The sequence below is a fragment of the Fistularia commersonii genome, chromosome 19 (assembly GCF_037954325.1).
Source record: "Fistularia commersonii isolate RoL2024-O1a breed Wild chromosome 19, RoL_Fcom_v1.0, whole genome shotgun sequence".
NCBI lineage: Eukaryota > Metazoa > Chordata > Actinopteri > Syngnathiformes > Fistulariidae > Fistularia > Fistularia commersonii.
This window is the reverse complement of record NC_141302.1, coordinates 9703649-9719923: the sequence shown is the minus strand read 5'-3', so window position 1 is coordinate 9719923 and position 16275 is coordinate 9703649. Positions and strand designations below refer to the sequence as shown.

General features: G+C 41.8%; 2 protein-coding genes and 1 non-coding gene across 3 annotated transcripts in view; 2 read left to right on the top strand and 1 right to left on the bottom strand.

Moving 5' to 3' along the window:
• The window catches only part of LOC147223649 (ADAMTS-like protein 1), a 105297-nt gene extending 94929 nt beyond the window's left edge, over window positions 1–10368 (top strand). Inside the window, exons 17-26 of the mRNA XM_086165867.1 lie at window positions 1767–1977; window positions 2065–2244; window positions 2332–2485; window positions 2669–3668; window positions 3768–3895; window positions 6142–6253; window positions 6441–6645; window positions 7665–7774; window positions 7884–8104; window positions 8526–10368. Of these exons, the coding sequence (XP_086021993.1) occupies window positions 1767–1977; window positions 2065–2244; window positions 2332–2485; window positions 2669–3668; window positions 3768–3895; window positions 6142–6253; window positions 6441–6645; window positions 7665–7774; window positions 7884–8104; window positions 8526–8635 (2431 nt within the window). The 3' untranslated portion in view covers window positions 8636–10368. The remainder of the gene's footprint in view (window positions 1–1766; window positions 1978–2064; window positions 2245–2331; window positions 2486–2668; window positions 3669–3767; window positions 3896–6141; window positions 6254–6440; window positions 6646–7664; window positions 7775–7883; window positions 8105–8525) is intronic.
• Window positions 10369–11367: 999 nt separating this feature from the next.
• LOC147223648 (NACHT, LRR and PYD domains-containing protein 3-like) lies at window positions 11368–15867 on the top strand. Its single transcript, XM_086166190.1, has 6 exons — window positions 11368–11895; window positions 12030–13752; window positions 14258–14341; window positions 14498–14581; window positions 15058–15135; window positions 15220–15867. Exons 1-6 carry the CDS (start codon window positions 11586–11588, stop codon window positions 15548–15550), a joined length of 2610 nt encoding a protein of 869 aa, XP_086022316.1. The 5' UTR covers window positions 11368–11585; the 3' UTR covers window positions 15551–15867.
• Window positions 15868–15987: 120 nt separating this feature from the next.
• On the bottom strand, window positions 15988–16061 carry trnai-aau (transfer RNA isoleucine (anticodon AAU)). Its single transcript has one exon. It is a non-coding gene; the product is annotated as a tRNA-Ile (tRNA).
• Between the last annotated feature and the right edge of the window lie 214 nt (window positions 16062–16275).

Below are 16275 nucleotides of genomic sequence, written 5' to 3'. Positions count from 1 at the left end.
TAATTCACATGACTCGAGGGAAATAAAAACATCTGCCAAACATCATTCATACAAGAGAGAACACCTAAAAATGAATACTTCAATTATATCCAACTGGTGAAATAAAACACTAAATCTCATTGTGTGCTGCATGTGTAAATGACCAATACCGGCTTGTTTGTCCATTTTCCACTTACTGATCATTGTTGACGTATGAAAGGTGCTTTGGCTCCAATATGAGGAATTCATTTCCATTTGCCAATGGAGACTTAAAATAATCATGAAGTCCATAAGTTTGTGTAACAAACCGTATCTGTTTATTACCTCTGGACAGATGCTTGTAATCTGCTGCTGGATTGGTTGAGTAAGACATACACCTTGGAGAGGGAAAGTCCGTTTTTTGCCTTATTCATAACATTATCATTCAATGGGCATTAGTTTTACAATTCAGTCGATGAAAAGTCTTGGAAACTGGGAATGTAAAATTATAAAGGCAAACAGATACTGTATCCAATAAAAGTTAGTTAAATAGCATAATACCATGTTGTTTAATATTACTGATCTGTACCACAGTGAGTGGATTTTGCGGTTGGCCGCACATTTCAAGTTAACACCATGCACAGTATCTGTGCTTCACAACTCTCACTCTTGTCAGAAAACCCCAAGGCTTGCAGTCTGCCCTTGCCTGTTTTTCCAGGTCTTGAGTCTTGTTTTCAGGCACAACAAACGCTGTATTGGGCTTGTTTCCATTGGCCTTACACTCCCCTCCCAGAGGCCTCTTCAGCCTCCAGTATTCGGCTACGCTCTTTGGATACTGTTCCCTATGAGGAGAAACAGCCATCGGGATCCAGCTTGTGGTTTTCGATCCAGCGCTTAAACAAGCTTCAGTCCCAATTCTCTTCAGTCCCTTGTCCCCTGAGTAAACACGAATCTTTTTGAAAGTGAAAACGAAGTGTCGCTGCCATCTTGGCCAAGTGTAAATGCTGAGATGTCTTCACGGATAAATTAAGGGTTGGTTTGAAATGTACCATTTCTGTTTGAAGATTGGGGTAAAAACGTCAAGATATCTTTGATAGTGGATTAAAAACTCAGTATAGAATTGAGTTGGACAGCATAATTGATATTGGTCCAGTCCAAGGGGACCTCTCACGTATCACAAAATTCAGATGGAGATTTAATGTAAATTTACCAGGATCTTGCCTCGTGAAGCACGCTTTTCGCTTTCACTCAAATTCATTTTAATGAAAATGCACTTTCATGAATTTACACATTCACCAGACTGAAACAGTGTCTTCTCTGGGGATTAAGAAAAAACATCAAGTGCTGAACTGAATGACTTACTAAACCCCTGACTGCTCTCCTGTGTAGATCCGATGCATAAATACATACATAAACAAGATGGAATATTTCTTGGTTAGAGGAAATCCAGCACAAATGTCATAAATTTTTTTGACAACTTCTGCCTGAATGGATAATTTGACTCGCAGATAAAATATTAACAGGTTGATAGTTGACGTGTCTTCTGTTACATTTAAAAACACAGGTAAGGACGTAGCATAGATTTTTCTCTACGTAGAGAGTGACCTGAGGAAGATGATTGAAAGAAACCTACAGCATTTCAGTGTTTGCACAGCAAATGGTGGACTGAAATATGCATTAAGTACTGTAGTCCACTCTTTTGCAGGTATTTGGAAAGTCTTATTAAAAGTTTGTTTTGCCTTTGGGAGGAAAATTCAGATGCCTTTTTAAAAAAATTACCAATCCTATAAAACCCACTGTATTTGCAGGTGGGAAACAGGGGAGTGGAGTTCCTGCTCTGCCTCCTGCGGAGTTGGTCTGATGACCCGGACTGTGGCTTGTACTCACCAGCCATTCCGGGACAGCAACCGCACGGAGATCTTGAGAAATGAAGACTGCCAGATCCCAAAGCCCAGCCCTGTCCAAGCCTGCAACCGCTTCGACTGCCCCCCAATGTGGGACACACGTGACTGGGGACAGGTAATGTGAAGTTTTGTTTGCCGAGGTTTATGTTAGTTCTCACCGGTAAGCTAAAAGGAGGATGTGTCCCCATGTTTTTTGCAACAGTGCTCCCGCAGCTGTGGTGGTGGAGTTCAAAGGAGGCACGTCCTGTGTAAACAACGGTTGGCAGACGGCAGCATCTTGGAGCTTCCTGAGACCTTTTGTCCTTCCAAAAGCCCTGTAAACCAGCAGCCATGTAGCCATCAGGACTGCCCCCCTCAATGGACCACCACTGACTGGTCTCAGGTAGGCTTTCTCTTTGCTTATTTATCATAAATGACAATATAGGATGGAAATGTACAACTTTTTTTATCTTTTAACCTTGCCTTTTAGTGTTCAGTGACCTGCGGAAATGGCATGCAGAGATTGCATGCGGTCTGCAAGAAACAAGGGGAGGATGGGCAATTTCGGACGGTAGATCCTGAAAATTGTTCCCTGATGGTCCAGCCGATCAGCATCCGGCCATGCTCTCTCAAGCTCTGCCAAAGTAAGAGACGGTCTGTTTGTCCTTTTTTTGACCAGTGGTGCTAAGTGTGTGCCATATCGTGCCCAGCAACACAAAAAAAAACAAAGCTGACAGATGTTTTTTTGTCTCAGCTTCAGTATGATTCTGGGAAGAACTAGGAAGTATTTACGAACTAACTGATCACCTTTCCTGTTTTTTTCACAGACTCCATGAAATCCAGTCCAACCATATTAGCACAGCGAAAGGTTTATATTCAATGGAGGAAGAGCAAAAAGGTTAATTTGGTAGTGGGTGGCTATGCCTACCTCCTCCCTTGGACAACTGTGGTTCTTCGCTGCCCTACGCGCCACATCCGCAAGGGCCATATCCGATGGTTAAAGGAAGGAAAGCCCCTAATCAGCCTCCCACACCTCTACATAACATCCCTAAGTCACGTGAAGATTCAGCAGGTCCGTGCATCTGATGCTGGGATATACACCTGTGTTGCAGACCAAACACAGGAACATTTCATCCTCAAAACCATTGGCAGCAAGCAGAAGCTGCTGATGCCAGAAGTCGGTGAGACAATGCTTCTCACAGGTGGACAAAGAAAGGTTGGGCAATCATATGTCGGTCAAACAAGTGAGAGATTACAAGAGTTAACCTTCTCCATAAACAAGTACGATGACATCGTGGAGCGTTTACTAGAACTGAAGGGCTCTGTCCAAGAAGACACTGTTGATAAACAAAATGCGGGTGAAAAGAACAAGTCAACTTCAGAAGATGAGAGAGCAAGCGCAGAAGTTTCCATCTCAGCTATTGATACCCACAGGCTGGATGAGATCATGCACAATCTCTCTGAAAGCCTACAGGGGCATCAACGGGAGCAACTCATTGCTCAGTTACTCAGTGAGCTCACTATTGCGCATGATGAAACCAACGAGTCCACTCTTCACCACCCTGAAAATGTGCAACCCTCCACTCAGGGACCCATTTTAAAACCGAATTTCGTCACCCATACTAGTAGGCCAAGAAGCCCCCTGATAATCCAGCGACCCAGGAAGGTTGGAACAACGCAGTCTTCTGAAATTATAGTTAACATTGGAGGGCCAGTTCTACTCCAAAAGCCAATCGCTACTTTGGAAATTAGGTGTGAGTCTCTGGGGTACCCTGAGCCGTCGGTAACATGGACAAGAAATGGTAAAGAGTTGCTCTACAACAGCAGGTAAGAACTACCATGTGTTGGGACTGGAAAAAAACGGAACAGCAGTGTTGTCAAGGAATTGTCAGAGCTTTAGCGGCTATTTTGTCTATGTGTTGGCAGAGTAGACCTGTTGCCTACTGGCTCATTACAGATCCACTTTCCAAATAAGTTGGATGAGGGTCTGTATACCTGCACTGCCGGGAACCGTCACGGCTCCACATCGCTATCATCATGGCTGCAAATTACAGGTGAGGTATACAATACTCAATTTTTTTTGGGTGTTTGCGTTCAACCATTAGATTAATTTTTATGGAAGGAAACATGAAATCTATCCTCTTCAGCAGGTACCTCAATTTTGTGTGAACAATGATGCCTAGAGATGTTCTGGACTGTCTTTAACTTAAAATGTCATATAAGGTTGGGTTGCGTGTTATATCATAGGCTTAACAACATATTTGATCAAGTAGACACCAAAAGAATTGCAGTGACTATTGAAGGAGTCCATTTTGCCTTAATTTGTGCTGTTCTTTTGCGGTTCAAAGTTAGAATTTCTGGGAAGCATTCTTTTTATCTTAGAAACACACATGCACAGTGAAGCATAACCACAGATACGGATGTAAGAGAGCATTCACATCCAGTGGCTTGTCTGTCTGAGTCAGTGATGGGGAATGTCTGGAGCGTGCTACTGCACAGATCACCTCCGAGCTGTGCCGTCCTTCCTCTCCTCTAACCATGATCAATCGAAAGATTCTCATCAAAGTACCGCTGCTGTGGATTTCCTGATGCTCTGGCACTTTTCCTTTCCATATGACAACAATTAGAGGTTCCAGGCAATGTTTCAAAGGAAATTAGGTGGGTGCGCCCCCATTTTCCTAATCTAAACGGAAAGAATAAGGATGCTTTAAAGTGGTGGAAAATTGCCAAAGTGCATATATATATATATGTGTGTGTGTGTGTATATGTATATGTATGTGTAAAATCCAAACAGATTTAAAAGCAATGTGTAATGGCTAGACTCCTATTTAAGTATTTTGAGAACAGGTTTTTTTTTTGGGGGGGGGGGGGGGGGGTGTCCAAGTTTACTGAATGATTTTGCAGGAAATCAAATATAAAAATATAATTCACTTCCAAGTTCTCTGAAAGCGCTGGCTGGTTTCAACAGTACAGATCTCCTGCCACTTCCAAAGATACAAAGCAGGGGAAACAGGCCTCCCTTGACAATATCACTGACAACCTGCTGCTGAAGTACCATTGCTTTATTCTATAGACAGGTTAAGGCATACTAATTTCCAACTCTGAAAACCCTCGAACATATCTTTGTATCAAAGTATTGCAAGGATATTAACTGTAATTTAGAATTGAAGCGATCATTACATGATGAGAGCAACCTCTACAACTACAGTATGTATATATGGAGGTTCTCAGTCTCCCAGGTCATGGCAAATTCTCATTGAAATCTTTTCCGTGGCAACTGGACTTGAATTTCTTCCGTTGTTGTCGTTTCACCTCTCATCCGAGAGGCTTCTTTAGTTTGGCAGTATGTACAGTACAGTATGTGTTTTGTTGCTTGGAGAAGGCTGGGCTGGACCCCAGTGCTCTAGATAGTGGGGAGTGGGGTACCAAGTGTGTGAAGACAGTCAGTCACAGATTCAAACATTTAAAATTATATTTTTAACGCTACTTGACACCGTTCAGAACTCTTCTTCATCTTCTGCTTTTTCTTTCAGCTACTCCATTCGGGGTTTGCCACAGCAAATTAACTTCCTCTATCTAACCCTATTCTATGTATCATCTTCTCTCACACCAACTAACTTCATGTCCCCTTTCACTACATCTGTAAATTTTCTCTTTAGTCTTCCTCAAGACCTAGACCACCCGCCCGACATTCCTATCAGCATCCATCTATAAATATATTCACGATCCCTCCTCTGTGCATGACCAAACCATCTCAGTCTGGCTTCTCTGATTTTATCTCCAAAACATCTAATGTGCTGTCCCTCCGATGGACTCATTCCTAATCCTGTCCATCCTCATCACTCCCAAAGTGATGAGGATGCAACATCTTCATCTGTACTGCCTCCAGCTCTGCTTCCTGTCTTCACCTTGATGTTGCTGTCTGTAACCATACCACATTGCTGGTCTCACCACTGTCTTGTACACCTTTCTTTTAACTCTAGCTGATACTTTTTTATCACGCATTACCCCTGACACTTTTCTTCCCCAGCTTCAACCTGCTGGGAAGTGTTTCTTCCCCTCTTTTCCACATTCGTCATTGCTATGGACTGTTGACTGCTCAGAACAAAACTTTATATTTGGCAAAAACAAAAACAAAATATTTCCCTTTAAGTGTTTGTGGGATCAATGTGTGTTAATCCATGCCTAAAGATGTAATAAGACCTCTTTACACAGATCTTTGTTTTAAGTTTGAAAACAATTCCGTCCTGGTGGGATTATAAACTGTTTATTCATATGAGGTTTACTTTATCTCCTGGAGGCAAAGGAAGAAATTGTGGCCAAGGTAACAATGTGGGGGAGAACGTTTGCCCCGGCAGGCGTAACAGCAGCCAGTCATCTGAGCCCTGCTATGGACAAGCCTGCCCCTACAGGTAGGATCCTGATACTATATGTTTTTGCAGTTAATCTGAAATTACACAGGCTGTTTGAAAACATGTGTTCTTAAAAAACATTAAAAAAAAAAGAAACAAAAGTCAAATGCAGACACATTTAAAAAAAGGAATTTATAAGAAATTCCTCTTGCTTGTTTACGGAATAATTTCTCTTGGGTGACTTTAGGTGGCGTGTGGATTCTTGGGCCCCATGCTCAGCCAACTGTGGGGGTGGGTCGCAGGTCAGGAGTGTCCGCTGCATGAAGGGTCCTGAAGGAAGGTCAAGAGAGGTAGAGAATCAACACTGCCTTGGAGCAGGACGGAGACCTTCCGATACCAGGCTGTGTAACCTTCAGCCTTGTGCCAGATGGGCTGCAACCCACTGGGGGCTGGTGAGTCCACTCATTCAGAGAACAGGAAGTCAACATATACAGCCATGCTAGTGCTTGAAAGCACAAACACTTAATTAGCTTAAAAGTAATTATCCATACACATGTTGCATTTGGAACATTGTACTATGCCGTACTGCAAGTAGTAACTAACAACCAACCTCACAGTCATTCTGCATAAGAGGTCAGATATTTACATACCATGAATAAAAAATATGATCATGACATGAAACCAAAACATATTTTAAAAATCAGAAAACACATACACATCGGCAATCTCACCACAATATTTCCACAAAATAAAAGAGCGTCTATCCATCCATCCACCTTCTACCACTTACTCATGATTGGGTCGCAGGGGCAGCAGCCGAAGCAGAGAGGCACAGATTTCCCTCTCCCTGGCCACTTGGTCCAATTCTTCCGAGGGGATCCTGAGGTTTTCCCAGGCCAGCCTAGAAACATAGTCGCCCCCCCACCCCAAATTAGAACATGAATACTGAAATTCTGCAAAAAATTATGAAAAAAATGTGGTGAAATTCATTCTCTTGTTATAACTTTGTCTCTTGTTGTTTCTTGTCAATTTATTCAAAGAAAAAGAAGCAAATATGTATCAATATTTGAAGACCACATCTTTTAAAAATGTAACAATGAAAACAGATAAAATTTCTCTCGATAAAATTTGTGGTCTAGATGGCATTGCAGAAACTGAGGGGAGCAGGCTCTTCAAGATTCATAACACTGAGGTTCCAAACCATGTGTCATACACACTAATACCGCATATACAATATTTGAAAAATTAAATAGGTTAAAAAAAATGGTTTTATTTTTAACTTGTAACTTGAACAGTCTGAGAGAAGTTTCTGGAGTAATAACACTTGTGACCATTTTCCTGAGCAGTAAAAACAATCTTTTCAGGGTTTAATTTGAATTCAATCCATTTTTAGAGGGGCAACAATTGAGAAGCTAAAAGTTGATTACATTTTTAAAGAAAACATTCTTACCATGTTGATGGTATGTTTCAGTGTCACGGTCAGTGTGTGGGTCCTGGTTTGGCTACTCAGCACCGCCATGTTTACTGTCAGGATACAAACGGCACTAAAGTCTCCTACAAGATGTGCAATGGACTCCAAAGGTACATTTTGAAAAGACAACATGAGTTCATGTCATCAATGCACTTTATGTTCCAGTAAAAAGGCTGAGGGTCAGAGCCCCATGACATATTTGTTTGTTTGAATTTCAAGACCCAGCTCCTTGAAGAATTGCTCCACAGAGGCCTGCGCCCTTTACTGGCGCATCGGGCCTTGGACACAGTGCACCGCTACATGTGGACGACATGGCTTCCAGTCACGCCAGGTCACCTGCGCGCATCGTCACACAGGAAAGGCCATGCGTGAACATCACTGTATGTGGAAGCCTCGTCCTCCGAGCTGGCGTCGATGCAATATTTTGTCCTGTGGCAGAGGTAAGACCACTGATGGCAAATTAGAAACAGTTCATTTTTTATCCAGATGTTAAATCTGCTTATTTGCTTACATTCTAACTCACTTATGTTGATGAATACTGGAAAGAGGTCATGCGAATGCTTTGTTGATTTAAAACTTTAGTGTAGAATGAACCACAAACAGATGTATTCCATACATCATATGATTCTGAAACACAGCACAGCAAAAGTGACAGAACTTACAGAAAGTGTCTTAACAAGTCTAGCGAGCTGCAGGAGCCTCTGGACACAACGCAGACACCGGCCATGTGAACAATGTGAACGAACCATGTAGAACAACCGAGCGTACACGGGGTTTATGAATGAATAACTGTTATTCTAAAACATAGTGCTTTGACAGTCAGTGAATATGTGAGTAAACCGCATCCTTTGTGTATCCCAGTGGCGGAGTGTCAAGACAGCACAAGGTACTGTGAGAAGGTCCGACAGCTGGAGCTGTGCCCACTGCCCCAATTTAAGAGCCGTTGCTGTTACTCCTGCCTCAGTAGATGACTGGAGGTATGAGAGGACGACTATGGACCACCTAGCTCAGTCAGGAAAAGAGCTCAGAATGGAAACTTGAAACCTCTATATCCAATGCTAACACCCGCAACTGTCTCGAGCAAACAGTCTTGGATGGGGAGGCCTGAGTGTGGAGGAAAGTGGAAAGTCACACCTTGTGTGACTGTGGTCCACTTACCCCATGGGTGTTTTGAATTCAGATGCATTGTTTTCAGAGAAATGGCAGATCACTTAATGAAGGCTGTGAAGGTCACAGCTTTCGTGTATGATGGAACACTACCCATGAATCATTTCCATCTTGAGTAAGGGAATCATATTTTCATATCTAAAGGGGAACTGGTAGAAGGCTTTAGTTTCAAGATCCTCCACCCAAAAAAGAAAAAAAAGACTTAATACGTTCTGGAGCTACGTTGTGCCACATAATGAAATATTCATTTCAATGGAGCAACATACAGTGAAAAATGTCTTTAATACGCCTTTTAAAATCTGAGCCTGGAGATACTACATTCACTTATGTCAAAAAATGTCAGTAAACTCTTATAGAAAATTCATTTCAATGCTACATTAACAGAAAGCGAAGGTAAAGAAAAACCTTGGATAAATTGCTTAAATTTAATGTCTGTGGAGGTTCTCGCCAATCCAGGTCATGGTGAATTCCTTTCAAAATCTTTTTGTTGTGGCAACGGGACTTGATTTTTTTCACATGAAGATGTGTCACCCCTCATCCGAGAGATTTCTTCTGGAAGAAGCCGAGAGGATGTTTAAATTTACCATGATAAACCTTGAGATTACATGGGGGGTCTCTGATGGGATGAGTCATTGGTCCCCCGGTGACCACAATAGTTGGTCAAGTACTAAGGGAGTTAGGACCGGAGTGGTTTTACTACATTTCTGGCAGAATAGAGAGTGACTCTTTCCTGCATGGGTTGCACTAACGGAGGTCTACGACTGAAGCAAATAAAGTTTTTTGGGGAATAAAAAAGATTTTGCACTCAGAACTCATCCAAGTCTTTGTTATGAACATGGCTTGTGGAGTTTTTTTTTTTTTTGTTTGTTTAAAAAATAGTTTGTAAAATGACTGTTTATATTTCTTATGTTTTGTGATTTTGATATTTCTTGAAGATGTGTGTCTTAAGTGTCCTTCTAACCACTTTGTATTGTAACATTTCTGAGAACAAGAGTCTGCCACAAATAAATTGTTTGCTTTTGGAAAAGAAAAAGAAAACCCATTGAACTGAAATCCTCCAGTCAATTGTAAAAACAGGACTTCTGTTTTTACAGCATGTAATAGCTGGTCAAGAAAAGTCGACTTTTTATCAGCAGATTTTGCACTTTTCTACATTTCTATGTTGGCTTCCCTAACAATCTGCAGATTAATCTGAAACCTTTTAGCAGCAAACTGCTCGGCATTTTATTGAGAGATTCAAAGAAACCACCATTAACATGTTACGTATACTCTTAAGTTATGTAGATATTTGTTATGTCTTCACTATTTATTTTTGTGTGTGTTCCTGTGCATAATTCTGTAAATATTTCCTGGATAGGGTTTGACGGCTTTGCCTGCAGTTGATGGTATTTGACGTAAATGCAATGGGGACCCTCTGCTGGAGATGATGTGTGGTTCTCATACCTGCTTCATTATGAAATAAAACTAAGCACATTCCTTATATAATCTGTTGAAATTTGCATTTTTTTTTTTTTTTTCAATAAAAGTCCGACAGCAATCCAGGTGTTTGAATATATATTTTTTTTTAGGAGGTCCTGCTCCAAGTGGACAGGGTCAGGTGTCTCGGGGTCTTGTTCATGCGTGAGGGGAGGATGGAACAGGAGATCGACGGGTGGATCTGTGTGGTGTCAGCATGATGGGGACTCTGCACCGACCTGTCCTGGTGAAGAAGGAGCTGAGCCAAAAGGCGGAGCTCTCAATTTACCGGTTGATCTACATTCTTACCCTCACCCATGGTTACTAGCTGTGGGTCGTGACCAAAAGAACAAGGTCATGGATCCAAGCAGCTGAATTGAGCTTTCTCCGCAGAGTGTCCGGGCTCTCCCTTAGAGATAGGGTGAGGATCTCGCCCCCCCAGCAGGGACTCGGAGTTGAGTCGCTGCTCCTCCCCTGGGGGGGGAGTTAGGTGAGGTGGCCCGGGCATCTGGTTAGGATGCCTCCTACACACCTCCCTGGTGAGGTGTTCTGGGCGTGCCCAACCGGGAGGAGGCCCCAGGGAATGCCGAGGACATCCTGGAGGGACTATGTCTTGAGGCTGGCCTAGGAACACCTCAGGATCCCCCCAGTAGAGCTGCACCAAGTGGCCGGGGAGAGAGAAGTCTGGGCCTCTCTGCTTCGGCTGCTGCCCCCACAACCGAATTCCGGATAAGCGGAAGACAACAGATGGATGGATATTTTTTTTCGCTAACTGACTGACCAGAGATACCGTAAGATTGGAGATAAGGCCAAAGAGACAAGATTGAGGTGGTTTGGACATTTCCTTGGGGGGAAATTGAATTCAGGTATATTGGTAATAGGTAATGATGTTGGAACTGCCAGGCAGGAGGCCCGGAGGAAGACCGAAGAGACTAGTTATGGATGGACTGAAAGAGGATATGATGTTAGTTTCTGTGAGAGAATGGGATTAGATGGAGGAAGTTGATTGAATGTGGCAACCCTTGAACCAAGGAGCACAAAGAAAACGTAGCAAAATTACAGACCATGCTGACTCATGGTCTGGAACACAAGCCGTGTGATGTTGGTAAAGCAGGAAAAGCAGCAACAAATAGTGACGCAAGTAGTATAACGCAATGATCTCAGGTACTTCTGTATTTAAAGGTACATCGACTGATTTCCTTTTTCCGCAATCATAATCACAGAAGCCCTTGACTGAACCTCTCAAAACATCACAGGAGGACATTTCCAGTATTTCATGCAAGGGAGTTCAGCTGAGTTATGGTCGAAAAGGATACATGCAACTCTTCGCTGAAAACGATAAGAGTCTTGCGAGTTTCTCTTATTGATGAATTGGAAAGACAGATTGACCCTGTGTTGGACTTCCTCCTAAACCGAGCTGTGTTCACTCGTGATGACTGCGAGGATGTGTTGTGTCACTTGGGACCCCGAGCAAGAGCAAGAAAAATTTTGGATATCCTTGAGTGTAAAGGTGAGGAAGCAGCGAAGACTTTTAACTCCATTCTCACCCTTCATCAGCAGGAGTTAACTCCGACGCATTTCAAAGGAAGCGACACAAACCTGTCCAAAGGTAAGAAAGTATATTATTCAAACGTGTCAGATCATGATCTTTATGCAAAGCCGGAGATAACAAACATTCCCATCAGAAACCTTTGCACTGTCAAATATTTTGAAGTCTAAAATAAGATTGAACTTTTTTTTCAGAATACAATAAAGTTAAACAAAAGCACAAAGATGTCCTCAGGCGCCGGAGTGAGAGCATGCTCTTCTACAACACCCGTCATGGAGAGAAAATTACTTTTTCTGAGCATTATGTCAATCTGCTCTTAGTTGACGGCCACCACGGCTTGGAGACGAAAAGGCATGAAATTCTGACTTTCGGACAAGAACGACTATCTCTGCAGCAGAAGTCTCAAATGCGTCAAAAAATTTTGCCAGCGGAAATATTCTCAAGCCAAAATGCAAAAGGTCCGATCAGGAAGGTTCTGGTAACTGGGGTAGCTGGTATCGGGAAAACCATTCTCGTCCAGAAGCTGATGTTTGACTTTGGAGGGAACAAGGATAATGCTCAGTTTGACTTTGTCATCCACATGACATTCAGAGATCTGAATCTGATCGACAAACCCACAAACCTGCAAGAATTGGTTTTGCGCAAAAACAGGCACCTGGCCAAAGAACTGAATAATATCTTTGCCAACCACGACAAACTGTTGATCATCCTGGACGGTTTCGATGAGTTCAAACACTACAGGAGCTGTGACGTGGACACATTTGTATCCGAGCCAGACGAAGATGCAGAGGTGGTGGAGATCTTTGGAAGCCTGATGCAAGGTGAGCTGCTGCCGAATGTTTCTCTCATGCTCACAAGTAGACCCACTGCAATTAACCACATACCAGTGGGTTGCATCGACCGCTTTGTGTTAATTGCTGGTTTCTCTCTGGTTGAGGTCCAAGATTTCTTTTTCCGTTATTTTGAAGACCGTGCCCTTGCAGACCAGATGTTTGCAGTAGCTGCAGTAAATGAACTCATGCTGACGCTGTGCTATATACCTGCATTTTGCTACATTGTGTGTTGCATCCTAAAGGAAAGCAAAGATCTTTGCGGAGAAAGCCCCAAGACCATGACGGACATTTATGTACAATATCTGGTGGCGATGCTTCGCACCCACACCCAAGCCAGAGTTGAGTCATCTCAACAGGAGCAAAGAACTGGAGCAATGCAGCAGATGTCTGACATTGTTCTAAAACTGGGTCGTTTGGGTTTCCACAAGCTGATGGAACATCAAACCCTCTTCTACAGAAGTGACCAGGATGTTGCAGCATTAGCAGGATGCGATCTTGTTAGTACCTTCCTTGATAAGACAATTGCACAAGAGGCCGGCTGCACGGAGGAGGTTTACTCTTTCACACACCTCACTGTTCAAGAATTCTTTGCTGCACTTTATTATGTAGTGACGGATCAGCCATTGCTCGATGCTTCTCAGCAATCTGTCGCTCCAGAGGACAGTTCAACCAACAATCATTTGGACCTTTTCAACCGCTTTCTTTCTGGGATCATCTCTGAGCGCAATGCTAATCTTCTGCACAGGCAGTTGGGGCTATCTTGCCACGAAGATAAAGTGAATGCACATCGTCAGAAGATGATAACGGAGATTACAATGCTCTGTGAGAATGGCACTCAGATTCTAAACCATTTACAGTGCTTATTTGAGCAACAGGATCCGTCATTGTTACTGGATGTACAACCATTGACATTGAGAATAAACGTAAGCGATGAAACACTAAGTCAAATGGATTACAATGCAATCAAATACTTTCTGAACCTCAAAAAGGGACAAATACAAGAGCTAGATTTGACGGGGACAGGAGTGAGCTCTCAAATGCTTAAAGACATTCAGCCCCTACTCCTCAGATGTCAGCGTCTTTGGTGAGTCCTGAGAAGAACTTTGTGAGCATAAAATTAAATGTGCATATTTGTTCAACAAATATGATAGGTCTTGATAGGTGACAACATCCAAAATCTTACAAGGATAGTTTTGGTGATTCTACAACACGTATTGCATTTCTTTTAAGTCGTGGGATGTCATATGGTGGACTAACAGGAAAATATCAGGCAATTTTTGGAGCGCTTTCACAAAGTACTATTATGGGATGCTCCCTCGAAGGAGAGCCGAGATGACGAATGTGATATTATTTTGATGGACTAACAAATTATATTCTTTTTCTAGATGCTTTGTAGATCCTTGTATCCTGGTCCACATATGTTCCCTTGAAATGTTCTTGAAGTATTCTCAGAATATTCTGCCTGTTCACTGAAAATCTGCTGAAATAATGGCCTGCTGTGCTTGTATCTCCTACATGACCTCGGATTTACGGTGATTACGTATTCAGGTTCAGGAATTGTCAACTCATGCCATACTTTCACTTTTAAGGCTCGGAGAAAATAATCTGGACATGGAAACTGTTCAGGTCATCGCTGATGTGCTGCGAGTGTCAGATAATATGACCCACCTTGGGTAAGGTGTCAGGGGACAATACACTCAGTTACATGTGATAAAGAAGTATCTGATTTTGGAGACTAAAAATTATGTGTTTGCCTTGTTCCCTTTGAATATAGTGTCTGTGGTTTTGTTGTGTACATAAGAAACAATGTCTGTTATTTCCCATTTCAGAATTGGGTGGTCAAATATCAGTGACGATGAACTACTTCCTCTTTCTTGTTCAATCCGACTGAACAAAAAGCTTCGAGAATTGTGGTAAGAATCTTGCAAGATGTCTCGCATTTGGGGATATGAACGTTTTTTTCAGAAAGAACACTTCCACAACTGCCTTTAAAAGAAAGGAGTGGTTGGAAAAGCAATCAAATTTACTTCGTGGGAAAATACAGAATTTGGGGTTGGAATACACACACATTTTCATGTTTAATAAACAATGTTTGGAACTATGTCACTACATCCATAGCAAACTTTAAAATATTACTTTACATAGATTCAAACCCCATTTAGATTCAACTTTACACCAAATATTGTTTTCATGAAAGTTATTTGTCAAAAATAAGAGTACTGATGAAGACAACTTTTGATTTCATCACATCAAAAGATTATTTTTAAAATAATATAGCATGGGATTTTGTATTCTTTATAAATTTGATCAAAGTGAGGATAAATGACACAAGTGTAAATGGTTTAAAAAATGTTCAGGACAAACCGATGTGAACTCTTTAATTTAACAGGATGGAGGGAAACCGAGTGACCAACAGGGGTTTGCAGTACCTCAGCGACTTGACACCACACCCGCTACAAAAAGTTGTGTAAGTTGAAAGTTTGTTTTTCTCAACTGAAGAGGCCAAAACTTTTCTCATTTACCTCTTTTTCCCCCTTACCTTCTTTCACAGAGCCATATGGAATGACTTGTCTCACCCAGAGCCCAGGTGTCTTTGTGCAGTCTCCAATGAGCACAGCATCACTGTGAACTTTACGGATGACAATGAAATTTGGGAAGCGTGGGGGGATTGGGTCTTTACAAGGTGTGAAGCCAGCAGCAACGAGAAACTACTGATGGTCCTTCAAAAGGTGTGTGGTGCTTCTGTTTCCTGCTTAGGGACCCAGTGGGCAAAAGCCTTTAACAAGAAACTCGGGCAGCTCCTCAAATACAGGATTGACAGCTGCACGGAGGAGGACATGTGCAAGAAGCTCAAAAAGTTTGAAAATATGTTGGATCATTGACAGACAAGTCTACATTGTACCATATCATAAGCGATGAAAATATGATATTGTGTGGAATGTGGAATGTGGAATGTTTAGTGAGTGTTTGGAGTCTAAATAAATAAATACATGAATGAATAAACAAATTCCAGTCAAAATAATCTGGTTAAATATAAAGAAACAGAGCTTTTCTTTTTGATGTCACTATGTTTTGTTTATATGTGCACTCTGAAAAAAAACAACATTTTTTATTTATTCTGTGGTATATCAATTGCTGCTGCTTTCTTGTCCAGAATGCCCTTTCAGGGAATCTCCATGTTCTTTTTATACTTTATTAAAAAATTGCAGAAAAAATAAACCTTTGGAGTCTCAATTATCATAAAAAATACTAATAATAAAGAAATACATTCACTGGTAATTACAAACAAAGGAAAAAAGTTCGCCCAGAACAAAATCAATGGCCAATACGGGTCTCGAACCCGCGACCTTGGCGTTATTAGCACCACGCTCTAACCAACTGAGCTAATCGGCCACAGAGTCCGTTGACATTGAGTTCATAAATTTCTTCTCATCTAACTCGGAGGGATGAACGTAATATTGATATTGTTTTACATGTTTCACATGTCTGGACAAAATGACGCATGGACATCACCCGGGCTTTAGCATTCTCCCTTACCAAACATCAAAACATAATTATGTTCCAAGTAAGTAAGGCTAATTTAACTAGAGGCATTTACGATAGTTAA

What these genes read in the sequence shown, in the direction of transcription:
- LOC147223648 (XM_086166190.1), top strand. Translation starts at nt 11,586, where the DNA reads ATGGTCGAAAAGGATACATGCAACTCTTCGCTGAAAACGATAAGAGTC. An exon ending in CGACACAAACCTGTCCAAAG is followed by an intron (nt 11,896 to 12,029) that starts GTAAGAAAGTAT and finishes CTTTTTTTTCAG; the next exon opens with AATACAATAAAGTTAAACAA. An exon ending in GATAATATGACCCACCTTGG is followed by an intron (nt 14,342 to 14,497) that starts GTAAGGTGTCAG and finishes TTCCCATTTCAG; the next exon opens with AATTGGGTGGTCAAATATCA.